This window comes from Strix aluco, chromosome 2, assembly GCF_031877795.1.
Source record: "Strix aluco isolate bStrAlu1 chromosome 2, bStrAlu1.hap1, whole genome shotgun sequence".
Lineage (NCBI taxonomy): Eukaryota > Metazoa > Chordata > Aves > Strigiformes > Strigidae > Strix > Strix aluco.
This window is the reverse complement of record NC_133932.1, coordinates 80848185-80871910: the sequence shown is the minus strand read 5'-3', so window position 1 is coordinate 80871910 and position 23726 is coordinate 80848185. Positions and strand designations below refer to the sequence as shown.

The 23726-nt window shown below is 41.7% G+C and overlaps 1 protein-coding gene across 1 annotated transcript in view; it reads left to right on the top strand.

Moving 5' to 3' along the window:
- The window catches only part of GPC6 (glypican 6), a 797652-nt gene extending 774308 nt beyond the window's left edge, over positions 1-23344 (top strand). The window contains exons 8-10 of the mRNA XM_074815455.1: positions 13425-13561; positions 22531-22706; positions 23142-23344. Coding sequence (XP_074671556.1) covers positions 13425-13561; positions 22531-22706; positions 23142-23344 — 516 coding nt within the window. The remainder of the gene's footprint in view (positions 1-13424; positions 13562-22530; positions 22707-23141) is intronic.
- Positions 23345-23726: the final 382 nt, after the last annotated feature.

The window sequence follows — 23726 nt, the reverse complement described above, 5'->3', positions numbered from 1 at the left end:
TAAAACAATTAACTGAGTTCATACTTTAGGTGAGTCCTCATAATTTTTCCTTATAGTTTAACTTCTCAAACTGCTCTGAGCCCTTTGGAGGAAAAAATTTTAGAAGGGGCATTTTCCCACTCCCTTGTCAAAAATCATATTTCGTTTCTGTCAACATTGTGTCTTTCCTCTCACAGGTAATTCAGAGATGGCAGGTTTTGGTCTTTCCTCACATAACCATATCAACTCCTATGGGAGGGTAGCTAGGATCCTTCCACCCTGTGCCAGTACTTTCCTGGTCCGTTTTTACTCCATGTCACCAAATCCCAGACTTTTCAAGTGGCATTCTTGAAATAGTCCAATTAAGAGGATAAGAAATGAAAGAGTTTGTGAAGCTCAGGATCCTTATGGGATGCTCCTGAAAATATACTTCAGGCAGTGGCCTATATTTTATGCATTCGGTATCTGGTAGCTTTGACTCAGTGAGGGTAATCTCTTCTGTCTGCTGAAGAGCTCCTGACTGGAAAATATCACTGCTTTTATAACTAAAATAGACAGAAAATGTGAACGTTTCTATTATTATCTTTATCTCATTTGTGACACTGCTCTTTGTGAGGCTGTATTTTTTTTCTATTTTGAGTTTTTTCTACACTGGAAAAAAGTCTGGGTTGAGATTTTATAGATAAAATTGCAAATTTTCTAGATTTTTCATCCCATGTCTAGTGAAACTGCTTTTCTTAAAATTTTCAGTCTTCACTAGTATGGTAAAACAAATCCAGTTTTCCAGCCTTTGTGACTATTACTATATCCCCCAAAACATGAATTCTAAAGCTTCTAGATTTTGGAGGCAAATAAAGTGCAGCACTTGTTATTTTTATAATGTCATTAATTTTATGATAGACTCATGACCGTGGGAACACAGCCTGTGATCACCAAATGCCTGGCGTGGCCTTGCATGAATCCTTGCTGAAATGCAGCAGCAGGCTAAGGTGGGGAAGGCACTTTGAAAGAGAGACAAATAAATAAGCAGCATGCAGCTGCCTCAGTCCTGAGGGTACTGGCACAGAGGCTAGGCTGCTTTTAAGCTGCCTATGTGCAAGGAGCAAGTATTGATCTTCTGTCCAGCTACTCACTTCCATCAAGAGATGTAGCTGGCAGGATGCTGCCTGCCAGCTGTAGGCAGCTCTGCAGCAGGTAACACTCAGTTATACCTGTTTGTGCTCATAGACAGCTGTGAAGAGCAGGCAGGGCATTGCCCGGGCTTTGAGGGAAGAACAAGACAAGAATATTTTACTGTTCTTTGTGAAGTGACTCCCTAGCTACCCATTGCAGCTTGATTGCTTTGGGTCCTGTAGCTTTGCTTTCCCCACCCACCATGCCCTCACAGCCCGCAGCAGAAGATGCAGAGCACCTCTTTCCACATCCCATTCGGGCTCCACATATACCAGTGACAGCATCCTTGTCTCCACAGAGCCATGCAGCCCGCCCTCCCTCTATAGCCTCTGTGATGACAGGGCCTCTTGCATTAGCACTCAGGGGAAGGGGCAAGCACAGCAAGATGGTCAGTGCCTGTTGCCACTTGTGCCTGTGGCAGAAGACAGGCTCCACATCGCTGCTGTCACTGCCCAGCATGTGCAGGGCAGCAGCCAGAGCTGCCTCCCCTTTCCCAGACCACCAGGAGCAGCAGCTTCGCCTCCTTCAGCTCTTCTCAGCTCTGTCTCACTTGTCTTCCCATCCGGCCCTGGGTTGGTGCTTGCCCTTCGTTCTTGGGAGACAAAATCAACTTTACATACGCAGCCGCCTGACTCAGGCCTCTTCACTTGGCAGCGTCCAGGAAGCGGTGTGTCCCCCTCAGCAATGCAGTGACGCAGAGTGCCCAGATGCCAGCAGCACACCTGCAGTGGCAGGGAGATGGACAGCAACCTACAAAGCCAGCCCAAGAGCCACAATAAAAAACTCAAGCAGTAACACCAAATCTAGTTGCATGCTGTGTTTACCTGCTTGATTTAAATATAGCTTGAGCTGTGCTGTATTGTCATGACTGTTAGGTAGACATATCCTTGGAGGAGTGGGGAGGCTTATTACCTTAAGCAATACCCAAGGAGGGACAACAGAGTTTTCATTATAAAGAAGGTGCTAGAGATGTAGGAGTAATGCTGTGCTTATCCAGTGACTCCCTGAGTGATTTCAAGTAATTTTCTTCACATATAATTATTTTTTGTATATATATATATATAAAAAAAATAGGGGTATTCCTTTCTGCTCTCCCTTTTTCTATTTGGAATGAAAACTCTTTGGGAGAAACACCTTCTCATTCAGATTCACACAGTATGCCTCAAGTGCTTGCTACTGTGCCCATTCTTATCCACACAAAATTTCTCCATTGGTGTTTGCTCTTTAAATTGCCCAGATTAGATTCCACAAATGGTCTTGCAGAGTGTATTGAATTTATGGCAGAGCTGAGCAGTGCACCTTGAATTCATAGTGCTCACCAAGTCACAAGCTCAGACTCCAGAGTCCAGATATATGCATGTGCTAGCACTTTTAGCTTCAAAGTGAACCAAATACTAGAAGGGGTCCATTTCCTGATTCAGGTTTAGATTGAACACCAGTTTTGCAAGAATATCTAAATTTATGACTTTCCACCCGCTATAGCAGAAAACAGGAAATCAGTCTCATTAGATTTTTGCTGCTTTAGGATAAAATTTTATGAGAACACCTCATTACTTTGCTATACTTCAAACTGGACTTAAATTTTCTCCCTCTTCTAGAGTTATCCTTAAGCACTAGCGGTAGCTGGACCAATACCCAACCTCTATGTCTCCTCCCTACATCTGAGTCCATGACAGCCCTGAGGAAGCTGTGTGCAGTTGTTCTGTTAGGATCCAGTAATTGGAGTACTTAACCCTATCATGAAAGGACAAGAGAGTGCAATTTCACATCAGCAGAGGATAACCCACCCTCTCTTCAGTAGGAAGGCAATGAAAGTCATTAGTATATTGACAGAGTAGATTTACAGTACAAGGCGCTCTCTGACTCTGATTGTTTTCATGATAAGCACCTTTCCTGCTGAGTCTACTTGCCTTGCCAGAAATACCCTTTGATAAACCTTTCTGTCTCTGAAAATATTGTTTTCTTTCTAAATTTTTTGTGATTTTCATTTTGGACTTAGATGTTTTAACAAATTATATTTGCAGGTGATATAACACCAGTTTGTTGAATCCTCTCTTATCTCTGAAGCAAATCTGAAAATGAAATTATGCATCTTCCTCAGAGAGACTGGAAAGAAAATTTGGCAAAAAATAAATCAATCATAGAATACCAAGCTGGAAGGGACCTCAAGGATCATGTGGTCCAACCTTTCTTGGTAAAACACGGTCTAGACAAGATGGCCCAGCACCCTGTCCAGCTGAATCTTGAACATGTCCCATGTTGGGGAATCCACCACTTCCTTGGGGAGATTATTGCAGTGTCGGATTGTTCTCATGGTGAAAAATTTTCCTCTTGCGTCCAATTGGGATGTCCCCAGGAGTAACTTGTACCCATCACCCCTCGTCTTTTCCATGTGACTCCTTGTAGAAAGTGAGTCTCCATCTTATTTGTAGCCACCCTTTACATCTGGAACATGGTGATAAGGTCTCCCCTAAGCCTTCTTTTCTCAAGGCTGAACAAACTCACTTCTCTCAGCCTTTCCTCATACAGAAGGCTTCCCAGTCCCTTGATCATCTTTGTGGCCCTTCTCTGGACCCTCTCCAGGCTGTCCACATCTTTTTTGTATAGTGGGGACTAAAACTGCACACAGTATTCCAGGTGTGGCCTGACAAGCGCTGAGTAGAGAACTCCACATCACCACAATCAGCATGTGCAATGCCACAAAGCCTCTATGCTGACTTTTAATTATTTCCTGACTGTATATATTCACCACCTGTAATAATGCAGATTTTGTATATTTGGATTAAAATAATCCAGAATGCAAATATCCAGGCCACTGAAATCAACCTGTAGTTTCAGTTCAGTTGAATGACTGGCAACCAGAAGCACTTGGGGCAGGAAACCTACCAAGCATGAACTCTGGATGCAATGAAAACATACTGTTGGAGGAAGCAGGAGCAAGTTTGGGGTGTTCCAGTAAAACATTGCTACAGGTTATGGTGCAGAGAAACGCATTTTGCCAGCTTTAATTTCTTACTCTTCGCAACTGGCCTCCTTCGGGCTGAGCCTGTGGGGCTGGACGTTCCCACCCGCTGCCCCTCCGCCCTCAGCTCATCACCCCTTCCCCCTCTTTCCCTGTCCCTTTTTAAGGCGGAGGGGAGGCCGACACCTAGTGACGAGCCTCCGAAAGCGCAGCCGGTGAGGGGCGGGGGGGCTCGGTCCCGGCCCGGTGCCCCGATGGGCGCCTCCCTCAGGGCTCCTCAGGGGGGCCCGGCCTCCACCGCCCGGCCCCGCCGGCCCCGGGCCGCTGCAGAGGCGGTCGGAGGGAAGGAGGTTTGTGTGCGTTTCTCTCGTGGAGAGCTCACACGGAAAAGGAGGGAACAGATTTCCAGTAACCTTAAAATTAGGGTTTAATGGTCCGAGAAAGGTGCTGTAGTCTGATTAACTCATTAATTAATCACTTTGCAGCATGAGAACGCCCGCCATGGAAGAGCAGGTGCTTTTACACATAAACTCCCTCAAAAAAAGAGGTAGTTGGGCACTGTAAAATGGACGATGCCAAAAGGTCCTGGAAGTCCATAGGGAAAACTGTACTGGTTTTTACACAGTATGAAAGACATCTGAAACATTTTATGGCAGTGTTCAGTAATTTCAAAATCTTAAGGTGGATCCTTCATCAAAACTCTCGCTTGCATACTCTGGCTTTACATATTTCTTTGCTTTTTGTGTTTTCAGCCACATTAGCACATGGCTCTATCTACTCAGGGTAAACAGCTGGATGTGCTACTCGTGGTTGAGGGAGAGGATGGGCAGAAGCCCAGAACTTGCTGCCAGGGTAGCCCTCATCTTATTGCTGAATCTTGAGTTATTTCAAAGCGTTGAGAGTCCACTGAGAGCTTCTTCAGTTTGGAAGGCAATGGAGCTATGTCAAGAAGTAACCACTAGAAGAAATGAAGTTAAATGTAAGGCTACTTCAAGTATGAAGTACAATTATCCTTCTTGCTCTGTTATGAAAGGACATATCCCAACTCTTGCTGCCCTTAGAAATCATATGCTTCTCACAGCTGTTGGGAGTCTTGAACTACTTATCTGTTATAACACACGCAGCTCCCTGTAAACCCTTGAGTTTTAAGAGAAGAAACAGCCACTTCAGTACTGGTACCACATGAACATTTCCAGCACAAATGAAAGTCTGTATAAGCTTGAAATACTCTATCAGTAATTGTTTACATTAGCTATTAACATTTTTGCTTGGAGAGATGAAGGACTGTTCTCAAAGAAGCAGTGCTTAATGGCTAAGCCTTGCCACAGAAAAGCCTCTGGCATTTTATCTTTATCATTCCAGCATATTTCTGGTGCTACTTTTATACTTATCTGCAATAAAAAGCTGATTCCTCCGAGTGCTCTGGATTTGCTTGAATCAGATTTATAGACCAGCTTTTTAGCACTGCTCACAGGTATTACAGGAAAGGGGAAAGCTGCTTCAAGTTCCTACAGATTTCCAATTCAGGACGCTGATGTTTCCAATAGCTTTCACTTTCCACAAGCACTGGGGAGCCAAGTGCAATGAACTTGGCCTGACATACCTACTTAAAGAGGCGGATTTGTGGTGCAAATCAAGCCAAGAGCAAGGGTGACGGTAAATGGGCACATTTATGGAAAGGAGTAAAGTTTAGCCCAGGTTGCTCCAGCATTTGATAGACACTTCCCCTTCCTCTCTCCCCAGCCAAAATGAATGTTGAATGTGGGAAGAGTTTGGTGTCAGGCTCTAGCTGCCTGTAAGTAATAATGTCAGTGTTTCTATTAAAAAAAGTCTCCGTATGATGATGTGAGGCTCTCTGCAGAGATGTGGAGAGTGATGGAGGTAGAGTGTCCAGGGTGAGGGTTAAGACACAAAAAGGTAAGGCACATGCTTGCTTTGCTTGTATTATTTTTGAGCACGGGGCTGTCAGCTCTGAGCAGTGACAGTCTAGCCCCTTACATGGGCAATGACACCTGCCCCTGGAGCCAACTGCAATGTGGCACAAGCATTGCCAGGCCACAGATGGCAAGGAGACTTCTGTAAGCGCATGTTAGCATTCATGCAGACCTGTAAATTATTTTCCTTAAAAAACATGCAATAGGCAACCTGGATTGCTTTAAAATGCCTGTTTCAGATCAAAGCTGAATGAAACAAAATGCAACTAGGTCATCCAACACAACACACTGGACGGTCACATATCACTCACAACCTCTGAGAGACTTAACTGGGTCACTGTAGGCATCTCAAATGGCACTAGAAACTTAAGTGAGTCAGTGCCAAGTTGCTGTGGACAATACTGTGAATGTAGATACATAAGTGTAGGAGTATTAATATGGGACCTGAATCCACCCTGACTCTCTAAAGTTATATATCTGTTAGTCTGAGAATTCAGTAGGGCTAGTAGTCATTCTTCACTGTTATTAAAAGACTTAACTTTTTTCTTGTCAAAGACATGGATAGCCCTTAGAGACAATGACAGCAAAAAATCCTTTCATTTCACTTTAAAATACTCTGGTGAGAAAAATCTTGCTTTGGAAAGTCGCCTAGCTCATTTGTTTTATTTCACAAATTACCCAAGTGCCCATTTGTGCTTTATAACTGGGATTCAGCATTAGTTCTTGATTAGAAGAGCTGTCATCTGCTTTTCTGTGCAGAAACATGAATCATGGGCAGGCAGTTATCAGTAGAGCTCTGGACCATTTAAAGTCACAAAGTCAAATTAAAAAAAAAAAAAAAAGAGAGGCAGAAAAACAAAAAGCATTTGTTGCACAAGAAGGCCTGGGTGAAATTCTTAGAACTTACCTGTGCTGAGAAAGTATCAATAACCGTAAAATTTCACAGCCCCCTTTTTAGAACCACAGCCTTAACGTTTTGTAGGGGAAATAAAGCTTTGGTTAACCTTGGCACTGGCAGACCTCATTAAAATAACAGCCTGTCACTTTCGAGTTTAAAATAACAGGGTTGTCAGTTTTATATTCAGCGGAACAATCTACAGTCTTATTCTCTGGGAAACACTGCGGGTGTGCATAGAGGCGGGTGGCGGGGGGGGGGGGGGGGCGGGGCTGGCAGCAGCGCAAAGGCTGAGCAACACTGCCATCTCCAGGACCCCCCAGATCCAGGGTGCTCCCCGGCAGCTGGGGCGACGGGATGTTCGAACCCTGCGGAATCCGTGCCGTATGCACTTCAATTTTTAAAAGGCTGAAAAATAATCCATGGTGGCTCGGCAACTGCTTGGCATTTAAATTTATATTGTGAGAAAGTGTGGAAATGTATAATGTATGAAAAAATAATCTCCATATAGAGCAAATAAAGTTCTGCTTCGCTTGTTCAGAATCGATGCAGGTCGCCCTCTCTGAGGTACCTAATGTGCATTGAAATTTTGGGCACCTAATGAGCTGTTCTAAACAAAAATATGTGCCTAAGCTCCCTATATCTAATCAGTGGAGAAATGAAGGTGCCTTTAAAAAAACCTCTGAGAGAGATCCTCTTTAGCTAAGTCCAAACACCTGGGTGAGATAGAAGGAGCCCATTTCAGTTGCTTATACACAAGTGCCTAGTGCCTCTGAGACATCTATATGAAGCGGGCAGATGCAGCAAAGGACATACAGGAGACACATTGTTCTCGAGGGGCAGCCCCTAAAAGTTAGGGGTCCAAGTTAACTGCTTTTCATTAAGCCCGCTTTATAAGAAAAGCTGTGTGTCAATTAAAATACCCAGCTGTCCTATACTATCCTGCTTGTGACATACGATTCTTGCCCTGACTGTGACACCCACATGTAGCAGAGACATAAACATAACAACCAGTTAGAAACAGTATATAATATGTGCTTGCTGACCTAGTCCTTCTAAACAAATTGTTGGCCATTAGTCTTAGGATGCTTTCAGATTAAATCCCTAATGGGCATAAATACTGATCGATCTATGAAAGTGCAGCGCAGTTTTCTGCTGGTACGGCATAACACAAATCAGATCACGATGATCTGTTTGTTGCCCCTACCTGGCCATGCCCAGGACAAAGGGCATGCTCTTCACGATCCTACATGTGGCTCAGGTGGTCGTGCTGTATCCATAAATCTGTTATCAAGCTGCCCGTCATTATACAAAATCTACATCATTTTTAATGAAGACTGCAAGGGTGCTGGGTGCATGGCTGGGTATGTTAGACACATCTAGGGGAAAGCAAGCAGCAGGCAATAGAAAACTGTCAGTTTTTTCACCTGGAAATAATGTAGCATGAAGAAGTGGCATTAGTTAAATGTTGCTTGTGAATTAAAGGGCAAGGGGTTATGTGACTAAAGAAACCACACAGGCACAAATGTGGCTTGTGATGGCTACTTCCATATCTGTTCTCTAAGACAAAACCCCGTGCCTCTTTCTACTCACTATCTGTAGCTGTTCTTTTAGTGTGACACACCAGTAGGATACACTTTACATACCCAGCCTGAAGTCCCTGAAATTACACCACCTCACCACAAACATCCACTTGAAACATCTTCCAACTGGCTGTGCCAACACATACTGACCCACGCACAGTATGTCATCCCGAGTGGCACCCTGGTGCACCAGAGAAACAAAGTCCAGTGAGCAGCCAGAAACTTTTGTACATTTTTCCAGGGCATAAAGACTTAACTCTCAACAGGACTTTGCATTGAGGTGTTTCTGAGCATCCCCAGGAAGAAGGTGTTGACAGAAAGGCAAGCTGAATATTCTGAAATATTTCTGAAAAAGGAAAATCTTCCCAAATTGCAGAATAAACAAGAAAAACATGCCATGCAAAAACATCAGGAAGAAGAAAAGAAGGTTAATGAGAACCATTTCTTTTGGACACAAGCAAGACTCCATATTATTTTATTTCATTTATTGCATTGAACCTGAGTCAGTTTTGGATGCATCCCACCATCTTTGAACACTATTTTAACATCTTCTGATATTCCTCTAACTGCAAGAGTAGGGATTATATTGGTGGGGGTGATAAATCTGGAAGGACTATGAGATGGACTTGCTAAGGGAGGACCTGGCAGGGGAGGAGGAATGAAAAAAGGAAATTTACTTTTCAAAAATTATTTTAGGGTCTCCACCTTTAAAATTTGCTTTTTTGGCCCCCATTGCTTCTGAGCGCACATTATCCCACTGCCAAAGTAGTGCATTTCCATCAGAAACTGAAGTGGATTCCATGGGCAATTGGCTGCCCACTTCACAAGCAACTGTCTTTCTGGGATCTTTCACACCTTATGAAATGTAGCCATCTCACTTTTAGCTTTGCATGGTATTTTCAATCCTTTTTTGAATTATCCCGGTGAATCTTTCGATTTATCCAGATGTCCTGAATTAAAACAAGAAATGCTAAGGTCTGATTCCTGCTAAAATGATGGGCTTGCTTTTTAGCTCGCTTCATTGCTTTGGAGTGCAAGGTGAGTAAAGACAGAAATGTTGGTCAGCTTTATTTACCTGCTTATAACTGAGCCAGTGCTGGTAGGACTGGAACTGAGCTCATGCATGCTGTTCCAAGTTTTGCTGAGGAATTGCATGACATACGTGACTGCCTCGGTCACATAAGAAGTCAGTGGCAGAAATAAGAAATTAACTATATCTCTCAATGTAGGGCATGTAACTATACCTTTTCCATAACTCTGTATATGAATTTCTCTTTGGAAATGATGCAAATATTTAACTTTTCTCACCTACAAAGTAATGGCTTTCTTCTGTTAGCAATTATAGATGAAGGCCAGGCTATTTGAATATCCATTTCTATATATCCCTCAATGAATTAAAAATTTAACTCTTTGCATGGCTATTGCTATATCCTTTTCCTTATGAGAAAGAAAGTATTGCAATTCAAAACAAATTTAGTACCTTCAATGTAGCTGAAAAAAAGTAGTTCAGTATAATATCAGGGCTATGTCAGGAAGATAGCTAGGGAAACTCAGGCTAACTGCAGCCGAAGAGATCCAGCTGTCTTAATCCAAATAAATCTCTGCTAGAGAAAGTAGAAAGGAAATATGTAAAATACCAAAATTGCATATGTCTCATGTTTAAATGTTTCCACAGAAGTCTAACTGAGCTTGAAAGTTAATCTTTAATTCAAAGAATAGGAAATACCAAGGAATCATTTACAAGGCCACAGGTCACTAGGGGGATACAGTAGTCTGACTTCGTAAACCACAAGCAAGCAATGTTAACTGAATCCTTAGTGGCTTTTATCTTGTTTTCAAGGGACTGTACATCTGTTACATATTTTTTAAATGCTGGTGGTGATCAAAACGATGTATGGAGGAGCATGCATAACCATGGGGACTAATAAGAGACTTTCTGTGGTCATGCTTGAGAAGATCCCAGAACTGAAGCCACCAAAGCCCACAGGCAAAAGTTTTACATGTCATGGCAGGCATTACATCACCTAATTCTCTTCTGCATTTAAAGTTACATTAAAAGTAATCCAAAGTCGTGGCCTGCCTGACAGTTCATCATCCAGAAGCGAATGTGGCCATCAGGCTACTCCCTGAAAGAGGAGGTGAATCAATCGGTGTTCATAATTCCTCTTTCAAGCCTATCAGAAACCACACCACACTTCCAGAAAACCAGTTTCAGGGTGAGGTTCAAGGAACTGTTTCGGTAGATGTGTAAACTCCACTGCCAAAGCTGAGAGGGTTAACAGAGGTCCGGTCACACAGCAGGAAAGAGCAAGACTTCGAAGGCTGAGTCTACGAGTTGTTTAAAGCTCTATGGTGAAATACTGCAGTGGAGAGGGGGAGGATAGCTATGAAGGGAAATACCTGATGGGGATAAAAACTGTTAAAATGCACCTGAATTGGAGGCATCTGGGGAGAGCTACAAATGGTAACCTTTCCCTAAGCTGTAGTCATTTTTGCTATTGCTGCTTTTTGTGAGTCCTGTAAATGTCTACCTTCCCCTCAGGCTCTAAAATGGGAATGACACCTCAAGGGGATGTCTGTGAGATTTAATTAGCTGTCATTTACCAACAATCCTGGGTAAAGTAAGATTATCTTACTTTACCAAGTGTACTTCTGTAACACCAATGAAAAAAAATCTTTGTTGTTAGGAAATTTAATGATTTGTTGTCTATATGGAGTACACATATAGAATATGTAAACATCATTTAGTATCTTCAGAAGTGACTGGGGATTGGGAATACTCATTTTGATTTGCCGAGCATATCTGGAGAGCGTGTACAGCATATGAGCTGTGAGAACCTCTCTCCATTCTTTTGCTGACTTCTATGAAAATACAAGGTTTGTAATCCAAATTACAGCCCTTACAAGGGCCAGAGGGCGAAATCACTTTCCAACGGGTGTTGACTCACTTGTGGTTCAAAACAGAAGTCTGCAAGTCCTAGAGCACCAGCTCTAATTTGATTACTGTAGAAATGTGAATATAACTCTAAACACCTGCGCTTTTAATAGCTTAAAATAACTTCCATATTAGCAACAAAGTTACTGCTCTGAAAACTAATTATTCACCACCAATATCAATCACATTGTTTGTGTAAATAGTTATCCAGGCACAAGAAATAAATGAGAAAATCTGACCCTTTGACCCTGATGTTCCTGAAGCTTATATGAATGGACCCTCCTCCCTGCGTTTTCTGTAGAATTTTGCTATCTGATTTATGCACTTTGGCCTAACAAGTTTATACACATGTCCACGAACGTGCAGTTTAACTGAGCTGCTTGTGCTGGTTAGCTGTACCAGTAAAGACCTTCGGCTTTTTGCTCTCAGCATGGGTGGAACAGGAAGAAGAGGGACCTTTGGGGTCTGCACAAAGACCCTGGTCACATGGACCAAAGACATCAGAAAGGGCAGGCATCCTGAGACCATCCCCACTTCTGCTGAAGACTTGCCCGCAGTCTGTAAACTGGAATTTAATTTTTGGCTTGACAGGTCTCCCCTATTGAGACTTTAAAGGCTCACAAATGCTGCTAGTATCTCATATGAAAACAAAGCAACCAGGGCTTGGCAAGGGGTGTGGAGGAGATTTATAAGGTGTCTATCACGGCAAGAAACACCATCAACAACCCATGCAGCCAAATACTGTCCTACTTACTTCTTACAGATGAAAATGCAGACGGTGCTTCTGAAATAACATCCTTGGCTGTTTCTATCTCCTGGCTTATAAAGTGACATTCCAGAGTTTAAGCATGGTAAAGCAGTGTGGGCCATTTGCTCGGAGAGCTATCATGTCTTCAGAACAAAAGATAAAAGAGATAAATAGCCAAGTACAATATTGTACCTCAACAACCTAAAAGCCAATCTCAAAACTGAACAGAAGAATGGAGAGCTTTTATTTCTTGTTTTTTTAAAGAATAAAGCTCAGCGATTTCCTTTGAAAGCTATTCAGCAAGCTCCCCTAAATCCTATTACAACTTAATGTGAAATGCATCTGTTTCCATAAGAACAACAGTGGCACCATTCATCCTTTGTAGTCTGTCCTTTGTTGTGTTTTCTATCTATTCTTGTAGATTTTTCCACTCTAGTATACCAAACGCAAAACAAGAACTGATAACATTTTAGCCAGAGCATTTATTTATTAAGTTGATGCTGGAAATTCAGTTTGTTCCTGCTTGCTGCCCGAATCATGCCAAATTAAATTATTGTTCAAGGAGTTTATAACTTAAAGAAACTGTTTCAATACTGTTCCAATATTTCTGGAATTTAGTCTGTATCCAGCTACAGATATTTATCTACACCTAACAGCAAAGATGGGTATAGTCTCTGTATACATGTATACACACAAACTTCTCGCTGTTACTGAGATCCAAATGTACTGCAGTGTATTCAGCCTGCATATCTTAAATCAGTACAACATCAGCTCGGCACTGCACCATTTTTTAGAACCTGCGCATGTAGCTCTAAATATAATATTTATCTAAGACATGACCAAGTTGGTGGGTGAGACATTTTATCTGATGTATACTGTTTAACTGAATTTACATTCAGCAGACTGTGAGGCATATTAGTTCTTAGAAAGATGTATATTCAGAAAACCTTGGACAAATGGAGACTAGAAAGAGCAAGATGTAACACACTTTTATTAATATCTTGCCTGTGGAAAAAGGTGACTTTGATTATTTGTACTCTCCAAACCTAAATGCTGAGTGCCTTTCTTGTAAATACAGGAATTTAAGTTTTAGCACCTTCAGCCCTTTTAACCTTCACCATCATCACCATTACAGAATTAAACAACCTATTATTTGACATGATAGTTAGCATGGCCGATGTTTTTAACCTGTTTTCCCTCTCATCTCTTAATCAGGTAACAGACATTAAAGAAAAGCTAAAGCTCTCTAAAAAGTTCTGGTCAACATTACCCTACACAATCTGCAAGGATGAGCGAGTGACAGCGGGTCCATCAATCGAGGAGGACTGCTGGAACGGCCACACCAAGGCAAGGTGAGGTGGACCCCTCTCCACCGCATTCAGTCCAAATCCCTGTCTGGCCTGAAGCAATCATGAAACTGAGGGTATTTCACAAAACTGTTTACAGGAGTGAAACAGAAATGGGGAGAACAAGTAATTGTCCACACACAGCTTGTAGCCGAGATTACTTACTGTCAAGGTGCCATTAAAGCCCGAGTGTGAGTCAGAGTAAATGTGCACAGCATGTCAGCATGTGAACACAGAAAATGCTCATTGGTTCAGCTCCAGAAGGATAATTTATACTGAGATTTCAAAGAGCTCTTTAGCTCCATTTAGCATCCCTGTGTTGGGACTGACAGCTTGTGAAGCAATTGCACTCTCGGGATATCATACTGGGATGAAACAGAAATTGGAATTTCAGCTCTATTTACTATTGGCTGGCAAAGCTTAGGGCTATTTGCTGGGGAAAAAAAAAAAAAAAAAAAAGACAAATAGCCAGCAGAGAATAAATGTAACACTCCTACTTATCTTGTGTGGAAGGCTTGACCTTATGTTACTTCATCAGAGATACTGTGGTCATCTGCCCTTGTTTGTGATGAGTTTTCTGTGAGTTTTAATTTTGAGGTTTCCTTGGCTCTGGCTGTGGCAGGGCTGGAGCTGGCAGATGAGCAGGTGTCTCCAGAGGTCCCAGTGTGGATTCATCAGCTGACAGAGGACCTGATTATCCCTGCTGAGAGAGAGAGGAATTGGCTCAAGGACCATGCTGAGGGCAGTCAGGTGTCGGGTCTGAAGTGATAGCCTGTGCTTTTGGGGAGACAGAAGAAGTGGAGAGGTTTGAGTCTCTGGTGACCACTGAAACTGGAGAGCAGTGATACTTTCTGGCAGTCAGGGCCTGGAATCTTTATTTTCGTTTTACCTGATGATACGTATGAAGCCAGAATACAAAAATGAGCCAAAAGCAAACAAACAAAAAAAAAACCCCACAAATGGAAAACAAACAAGGAAAAAAAAAAGTGAGACACAAAATATAAAGACTTGGTGAAAATAAGACAACATAGGAAAAAAATTCAGAAACCTGTTAAATGCCATTTTGCATGGATGGATAGATGGGTGGATGGACAGGTACATAGATAGATTGCACCCACCCCATCATCTAATCATTTTTATAAGGAGCACACTTTACAGGGGGAGGTTTTGCACTGAACACATGCCCTTTTTCCTAGCTTTACTATATAATGCTCAAAAGAATTCATTTCACAGACAAGAGCAAAGGGCTGTTTGAGATGCTGCTAGCCCATTGAACCCACTTTGAGACACACATGAACAAATCTGTCCAAAAGCTCAAATCACTGCTCAGTTCCTAAGTCCCAGATCCAGAGAAAGCCCCTGGGGATTCTGAAAAAGACAGCTAGGAGGAGCATCTGGCTATTACAGGACTCATCACAAAGGAACAGTGTGAAGAGAGAAATAAAAACATGTTTTTACCTTCCTCTATTATATCTCTTCTTGTCAGTAGGCTTTGTGAGATAGGACCCCAGGCCAGTGTGTTGCAGCAGTTAAATGGAGTTTCCTGGCCTCCCAGCTGGATGCTATGTGTCACATCAGGATGCATGCATTAATAAGAGATATATGCTACTCCTTCTACAAAAGAGAAGTCAAACCTGCTAATATCCCTCCTGGTTTCCATGACCAACGCTACTGTTTGTACCACTTGTGGTCGATACTTTTCAGCTCTCATCTGCTCCTGCACTGAAGGGTCTGGCGCAACTTCCACATTTGTTGGGAGATATGGGGGTGCATTTTTTCACGTAGTTTTTCACCCTCCTTTTGCAGTATTTATCTTATGAGAAGCCTGGTTATTTCCATGATGCCTTCTGAGATTAATGTTCTGGAGCCACTAAGAAAAGCTCTCCTCTGCTGATAATCTCCTTGATTAATTTAACACAGACATTTCACTGGATATGGAATCCCAGCTTCAAAGCATGACCTGAAAATATGGTTTCAGAAGGCCCAGCCACCACTCCTCTGTCCAGTTACTACTTCATATCCATTCACAGAAGAAATGTATAATCACCATCGTAACAACAGAATTCAGTAAATGCTTCAGGTGGAGAGAATAGTAATAAATTAGAAAGATACCACAGAATGCCATAGCCTACATATGAAATATTGAAAGTATTATTGAAAATAACTAGCCTTAGATGCAAAATTACCTCCTGGATGGTGAACAAGGACATTTACTGCAGCATAAAGAAAAACCATAAATGTTTCCTTGATCATACTGATTAGTATCTGATATCAAACGCTAGTTCACAAGATCAAGGGTGGCAAAATCTGGCCAATATACATATAACTATTTGTGTTCACTGTGTCATCTGTCATAAGCACTCCTGTGCTATATGAGGAGCTGCATTTTGAATTCCAGGTAATATGACAACAGCCCATGATAGAAAAAAGGAAATTTAGCCACTTCTTGTTTTCCTAGACATTAATACTACAAGTAAGAAGACAACGTGGTGTTGGCTACTGTTGGGAAAAGAGATTGTTGCTGGTTTTTGATCAGATCTTGTGGTGGTATAAAGAATTAGAAACTTTGAGTTGCCAGATAGACATAATGCCTCATGTTTCATTTTGCACATCACCTTTTGATGCTGCTTTTACAGGGGAAAGGCGTTACAAACCTGAGATCACAGAAAATGAAAGCTAGGCTTTCTCCTGAGAGAGGCAGTACACCAAGGTCACTTGTTGTTATTACAGTCCCCATATACCACTTTGCTACCATGATTAATTTACAGTGACACCAGGTCACCAAATGAAGGTCACCAATTCACAAATAATCATGGGGTAACAGAGTCATCCATTTGGCGTTCTGGAAGGGTGCACTTGGCTTGTTGCTGATCCTGTACGAAGAATGTTTTTAATCAGATCACATCAGGTAGAAACCAAGTGCTGTGGAAATGGGAAGACATTTATTAGGTGGATGAATCTCTTCTTTTGAAAAATTCACATTAAAAATAATAATGATAGCTACTTCAGACAAAGTGTCTTTTAGAGAGATGCGCAACAGGACTTCCCCATCATATCTGTATTCACAAAAGAACTTGAACTCAATGGTATGTTTAAAGAATTAATGTCTTCTGCCAAATGTACAGAGACAGATTTTTAAAAGATATTTAGACTCTAAAAAACATCATTAAGACCAAACATTAAAAGTTTAGCTCCTTCCCTAGATGCAGATAAATTCTTAGCAGAAGCTGATAACCTCTTCACTAATAGATGTTCTTCAGAAATTAAGGAATTTTCCCAAGAATGATGGAATTAAGGCTTTAGGACCTAAACCAAATCCAAGGTATTAGCCATGAATAAGTGAATTATACTGAAGTGAGATCAGTAATCAAATCTGCAACCACTCTGGTGGTCAGGAGAAGAACTTTGAGTTGCTTCAACCAACTCAGCCAACTCATTTCAGCCAAACCACATGAGAGATTGTGCTTATGCACTATGATCATGGTACTCATGCTCACCAGGATGATAGACTTATGGATATGTTTTAGCTCTGGAAGTCAGTAATCTATGAAAGAGATGAGACCTATGTTCCTTTCCATAAGGAACCTATCACTCCTCCAAGTACAATGAATAAGAAATAGAATTATCTATGAGACAGACAGTGATTATAAGCAGAAAAAAAATAGAGAAAGGTGTAGAATAAAAGGAAAAATGAGCACTGTAATTTTCAACATCTAACTTAAAAGTATGAGGTATTTCACCAAAATGAACCAGGATGGAGTCTCAGCTGGCCTGAAATTTTCTTCTCCTGCCACATGTATGGGAGTGCCTACTTCACCAGCAGAGAGCCTTTAATTCCTGATGAAATTCAGGTGGGAAGAAAGACTCACCAGATCAGTGCTTGTCCTGGGAAAGTTGTTCGCTGATGACAGCAAGGCTTGCAATGAGAATGAGTGAATGTCCTTTACCTGGAGGGAAAGATAACCGTTTAGTTTCACACTAGCGAAAGTGTGAATAAACTACTTCTCAGTAAGTGTGAAAACTGCCTATTCTTAATTGATGGCTCTAGTTTATTTTTGCATCTTCCTTCCAACAAACTGGCAGATGAGCCATTTTCTCCCTCTCCTTCTGTCTCCTCAAGCTTTTCTCCAAGACGGAGAAAACAAAAAAACCCCCAAACCTGAAAATATCCTATGGGGATTACCCCCTGAGCAAAGAGAATCAGATGAGGTGATCTAGTTAGCCAAACAAGCCTATTTTCCACTGCACTTATCTTTCTGGACCAGATGTGACTGCCTACCCCCAGCCCAGCCTGAGGAAGCCTGTGCTGTATTTTGTACTCTATTGCCTACAATTCTGTGCACCTGGAAAAACTCCAGTACTGTCTAGGTGGGATGCTCCAGTTGTACTGTAAGCAGCTGCTGCAGCAGCAAAATATGAAGAACATCTTTCAGGAAGATGTGTTTTAAAAACCAGAAGATTCCTCCTTTTTCTTTCTTTTCATAGCTACAGCCTTTATATAATCACCTGAAAGAAGATTCATCAGTCATTTTTAGACTTGAAAAGGAAGCAGACCCCCTGGAACATTAACTGGTCATTTTTAAAAAAAAGAAAAAAAAAGTGGTTTTAGCTAGGCTTTGTGGTACTTGGCTATGATGTGCCAAAAGACATCTTTGCTGTGTCTGTTGAGACAAGCAAGAACGGTGGAAAGGCTAAGAGGAACAGAAAGCATTAATATTTTAGAAAACAATGTAAATTACACTAAAATCCTGACATAGCTGAGCAAGGAGCAAACAGCAGAAAACAAACAGTATCATTCAGCTTCTCTATACTCACAGGGCTAAGAGGGCTAAGAAAGCTGATTTTTTTTTTTTTGCTAGGAGTATACAAAGAACAGACACTGATTCAGGTTGGCACTTCTTTTCATTTATAATGGGCATACAGTTCTTGTAATGGCCAGGCCTACGAAGAGATCATTAATGAGAGCAGAAGTAGCAGCAAAGCTTAAAATTCACAGGGGTGTCTCCACTTACAGAACTGCAGCAAAAGCAGCTGTGTTCAACAACTTCGCCCAGCCAGCAACAAATCTTCTGTCAAAAAGTGGTCCCAAGACATGGCTTCCAATTCGGTGTGACATAACCCTACCCCACACACATCAAAATGCTTTTGTCAGAACATGTGCGGGGCTGACTCTCAGAGGTTGTCACTCACAACACACCTTGGGCTGTGTGTTCCCTTATCTGTACCAGTCCTTTAAAGAAAGGAAAACAATTCAAAGGTATTTACATTCAATATAGGCTTTTCTGCCTTTTTTGTCTCCCCTGAGGAAGCAGGTGAATTAGTTCAGTAATGAGGGCAGAATCCAACTTCATATTCAGACATGTAAATTCATGCACTTAAATATAGATGCCTGTGGGTGAGACAATAGAGTTATTTGTGTTGCCCAAGTGAGAGTAGTGTCATCTGAGACTCTCCGACATGTCTGAGGTGAGTATGACACAGGATACTACCTCCCACCTGGGCTTGAACTGCTTGAGCATTTTAAAAATCACCAGTGTTAAGGTGCCTGAAAAGAGCCCCAATATCCTGTCAGTGTAGTCAATGAGGCAGTTTTTCACTCCCTAAACACACTTATCTACTGCTATGTGAGATGGTCTAAATAGTCAAGACACCTTCATGGAGCTGGCATTTAGACACTGGATCTACAGGATATTCAAACCCTACTGGAGTGGAAGCAGGACAACAAGCAGTATACCCCCTGGTGGTTAAAGTGGCACTCAAGACTCAATTCAGCTGCCTAAAGAAAGACCCCAAATATAATTTTAGATGTGCCAGATGTCCAAGACTTCCCCCTGAAGCCTGTAGGTAAGATGCAGAAAGCCACACCTTTCAGGGATATTAATGAGAAGAGGAGGAATAACCAAGAGCATTCAAATGGCACCAGATGTCTGTGTTTGTGCAACTAAATCCCAGCAGATGAAATCTAATGAACAAGTCATTTGGCCCAAGGCACATGGGAGTCCAACAGCTGTCTCCACTCCACTGATGAATAAACTCCTGACTAGTTTTGACGAGATCGTGAGTTGACTAGATCTGGCAAGAGTGGGACTCTGCTCATATGCAGACACTTGCATTTATACAAACAAGTTTTGGTATCTGTATAAACCTAAACATGAATCTTCAGCATCTCTAATTCTTTTGCTCTTATGCCCTAAATGCCAAGAGGCTCATTCGCCTGGGAATTTCAGTATCCACCTAACCTTTAGGCAATCATATGGTAATGTATTTCTTGTGACCCACATCCAGTATGGCTTCCTTACACATCTAGGTCAGGTGCACTGGACTATTCTCCTGAGAGACTAAGCCCTTCCATGCCAGGAATGCTTTGGGGATCACCAGATCCTGAGGCAGATACTGCAGGGTGTGTGACAATCTGACTGAATCACATCCTATGACTGAATGGCCTGACCCATTTAAAGTTAGATGGTCTTCAGAAGGACATCAGATCCACACTGATCCACAGTGCAGAGCATGAACCTCAATAAAAAGCACACACCAGAGCACTCTCTAACTGCTTTAAATCTCCAAACTGATTCATATTGTCTCCATATAAAAAGCTCACTAAGCAGTCAGTACATTCTTCTTTTATTATTGATGATAAGACAAGATTAAATCAAACACAAATCAGTCAAAGAAAACCTGATAACTACCATTCAGAGCTAGACATAGCTTCTCATGGATGGCTTGCAATAAAGAGCAGCTAACCCTTCATAAACAAGGAAAGCAATCCACATGAATGCTCAGTGATTTTAGATCACTTCTAGCTGCTAACAGCTATGGCCATTGTCATGGACAAGATACTGGGCAAGATGGACATCCTCTCTAAGCCAGTAGGGCAATTCTTACATTCTTACTTTTTTTAATCAACTGCACCTTGAAATCGCTGATTTACTTCTATGCTGAGTAATTTGTCTACAGCAGCCATTTCATTTGTAGAGACATGTGACAGATGGAGGTGCTGTTCCTTTGCAGCCCAGCGATTCCCTGCATGCCAAGGTCTTCATCCTGCTGCCTCCAGGCAACTCAGCAGAATTATTTCCAATTTCTATCTTTGGTGATTCATAACACTGCAGTCTGCAGTCCTCTGTACTAGGGGAGGTGGCTCTGTATTCTCACCATAGCTAAGGCTGTACCACAGCGCTCTGGATGGGATCCCTACAGCATTGTTATTTCTCATTATGGTACCAGTGAAACAACAGGACATGCAGTTTGAGGCTGGGTATTTTTGGCAGTCATGTTTTGTTCTTACATGTTCACACTCCCCCAGGATTATTCTCATGTAAACTTTCAAAGGCCACTGATGACAAATGAGTCTCATCTTGCAAAGCAAGGACCTGTTACAATGAGACTAAACCCTTCCCTGGTGCAGCAAAGAAGTCATCACTTTGTGAACCCCCAGAAGCAATACAAAACTTATTTTCCCTTAACCATGACTTCAGGAGAAAGCCCTTTCTTCTCCCTTGCTTTCACATTTATTTTTAAGGAATCTATTTATTTTCCAGACCAATATGAACATAACACTGACACCAATGCCAAATTTGAATATTGATAGGGAATTGGGCTGGCACAAGTGAGAGTGAAGTGAAATACTCTTAAACTGTATTTGGTACCAGGCATCATGAAAGTTTGCCATTATTAGGCTAGACTGTGCTATCATTACTGGCTGAGCACATACCCACACGAGGAGTCCCACAGATATCAGTAGGATAGCCTGATATGCAAACTAATTACAAAATAGATCATATCCTGATAAAGACATGAACAAAGGGTTGATCTGCCCCAAATCCCTTGAAGTCTAAATATGAGACAAAGATAGTAGGTAAATAAAGACAGACAAGAGACAACAGGGAAGTGGTGATACACTATTTTCTCAGGATACTGTGCCAGCACAGAGAAATAATGTCAGCCCTTTATCACCCTAACAGCTGTAAAATGCACAGATAATTTTTAACAGAGATTCAAAGCAAGAAAAAAGGTAGCTTTGCAGATGTCTATAAGGAGAGTTTCCTAAGGACAAAGAGCCTCAAGGGACAAAATGTACATATTTAACAAAAGATGGTGAAGACTTTTGCCGTAGGATGATTGGAGGCATGGGCTGATTTTTCTAGGGGTGAGATACCTGCAAACTTAGCAGCCTAAGACTGCATTTTCCAAGGTCAGAGAAGGGTAAGCAAGAAATGATAAGCTAAGAGCCTCAATGAAAAATTCAGATGTGTGGATGGATAGGAAATGCCATACCCTAAATGTGTTATGCAGAAAGCACATGTGAGATGCAAGTATAGCCTGTTTGTAAGGAATAAGGACCAAAACAAAGAGAATACTGGAGTCTGGTAAACTAACAATGCTGTTTATGGGCCTGGTGTCAGATGGACTGAGGTGTTGTTCACAGTGGTCAAAAAAGGGATGCAAGGAAGACCTGGAGAAGAAAATTCATTAAGTGCTTCCTTTAAACAAGGAGAGCCATAATGCCTCAAGATAGCCTTCTAAACTATCCCAGAACACAAATATGCTATATATAACAAAGGAATTCATATTTTTAAAGCAGAAATAAATAAAAACAGAAGAATGCATTGTTAATGCTTAATTTAGTGTGCAACCATTCATATCAGTAGAGGATCTGAACATGCAGTGACTCACTGCTGCCTGGTGAACCTCTTCCATGGTTCACAGAGCCAGTGTACTTGCTGGGGAGTATATGGAGAGTTAGGAGGTTGGAGATCTTAAATCCTTTCTGTTCTCCATGCAGCCGAGCTACTAAAGAGATCCTTTAGAGTCTGTAAAATTAAAAACCATATTTTTAAAATGGTTTCACTGAAGCTGTTTAAGAACTATGTAATCATTATCAATGTTAAATTGCTAAGCACAGCATTTACTGTACAGTCTTTTATTTCTGTTACTCATTGCATTTTAAACTAATCATTCATCCTGCTAAACAGATACTTGCCTGAGATTATGAATGATGGCTTGACCAACCAGATCAACAATCCAGAAGTAGATGTGGACATCACAAGGCCAGACACCTTCATTCGACAACAAATCATGGCCTTACGTGTCATGACTAACAAACTGAAGAACGCGTATAATGGAAATGATGTCAACTTCCAGGATACAAGTAAGTAACCATTAACTGTTACTAAATAAGTATATTTTTGGAATACATTTATAAAATGCTTCCATTGTAATGGCTTTCTTTGGTCTTTGTGCTCTGTGATGCTGACAACATCTAAAAAACTCTTTTTCTGTCCCATGAAATTCCAGTTATATATTTGTTTCTTTTGCTTATCTTCATGTCAAATGCATCAAGACGCTGAGGGCTTTCCATAATGCCAGCAGTCTACTCCTTTTTCAGAAGAGTCTTTAATCACCTAATTAAATCACAATGGCTTTCATTTGGATGCTTTACTGAATGAAAGTTAGCACCACCAACACTTTCCTGTTCCCAAGGTGTTCACCCCCACTGGGGCGCTGAGTGGAAAGGAAACAGAGAAAAGGGACAAATGCTGTAACCCATGGCCCTCATGTTGTTTCCCTCACTCCTTTGTGCCAGGTGATGAAACCAGTGGCTCAGGAAGCGGAAGCGGCTGTACAGACGACATCTGTCCCACCGAGTTCGATTTCATCACCACCGAAGCACCACCCGTCGACTCCGACAGGAGGGAGGTGGAGGCTTCAGCCACACAGCCTGGCTGGTCACTGCAGACGTTGCTCATCGTCTTCATCAGTCTTGTACTGCAGAGACAGTGGAGATAATCCTGGATCTCATAGGAGAAACTGTTTTAGCTACAGAAACAGCCAACTTCCTTCTTTTCTTATACTCTTGGACAATGGACCATGCCACAAACACTTGCAGTTTTCTACAAGAAGAGAGCAGTACTGCAACCTGCTTCCCTTTTTTGTTTTCCCAAAGAGTACCAGGTGCCAGACTGAACTGCTTCCTGCTTTTTTCAGATATCTCTGAAGACGATATCCACTCTTGAGAGAATTCTTTCTCAAACCTTTATTACAGGAGACTTTCTGAGCTTCATTTCCTTTTATGCTGCAAAAGTAAAAAAGGATCTTACAGTGTGTGTCTTTCCCTAACAAGAAAAAAGAGGGGGGAAGAAACCAAGAAAACAGTTTTCTTTCTGAATCA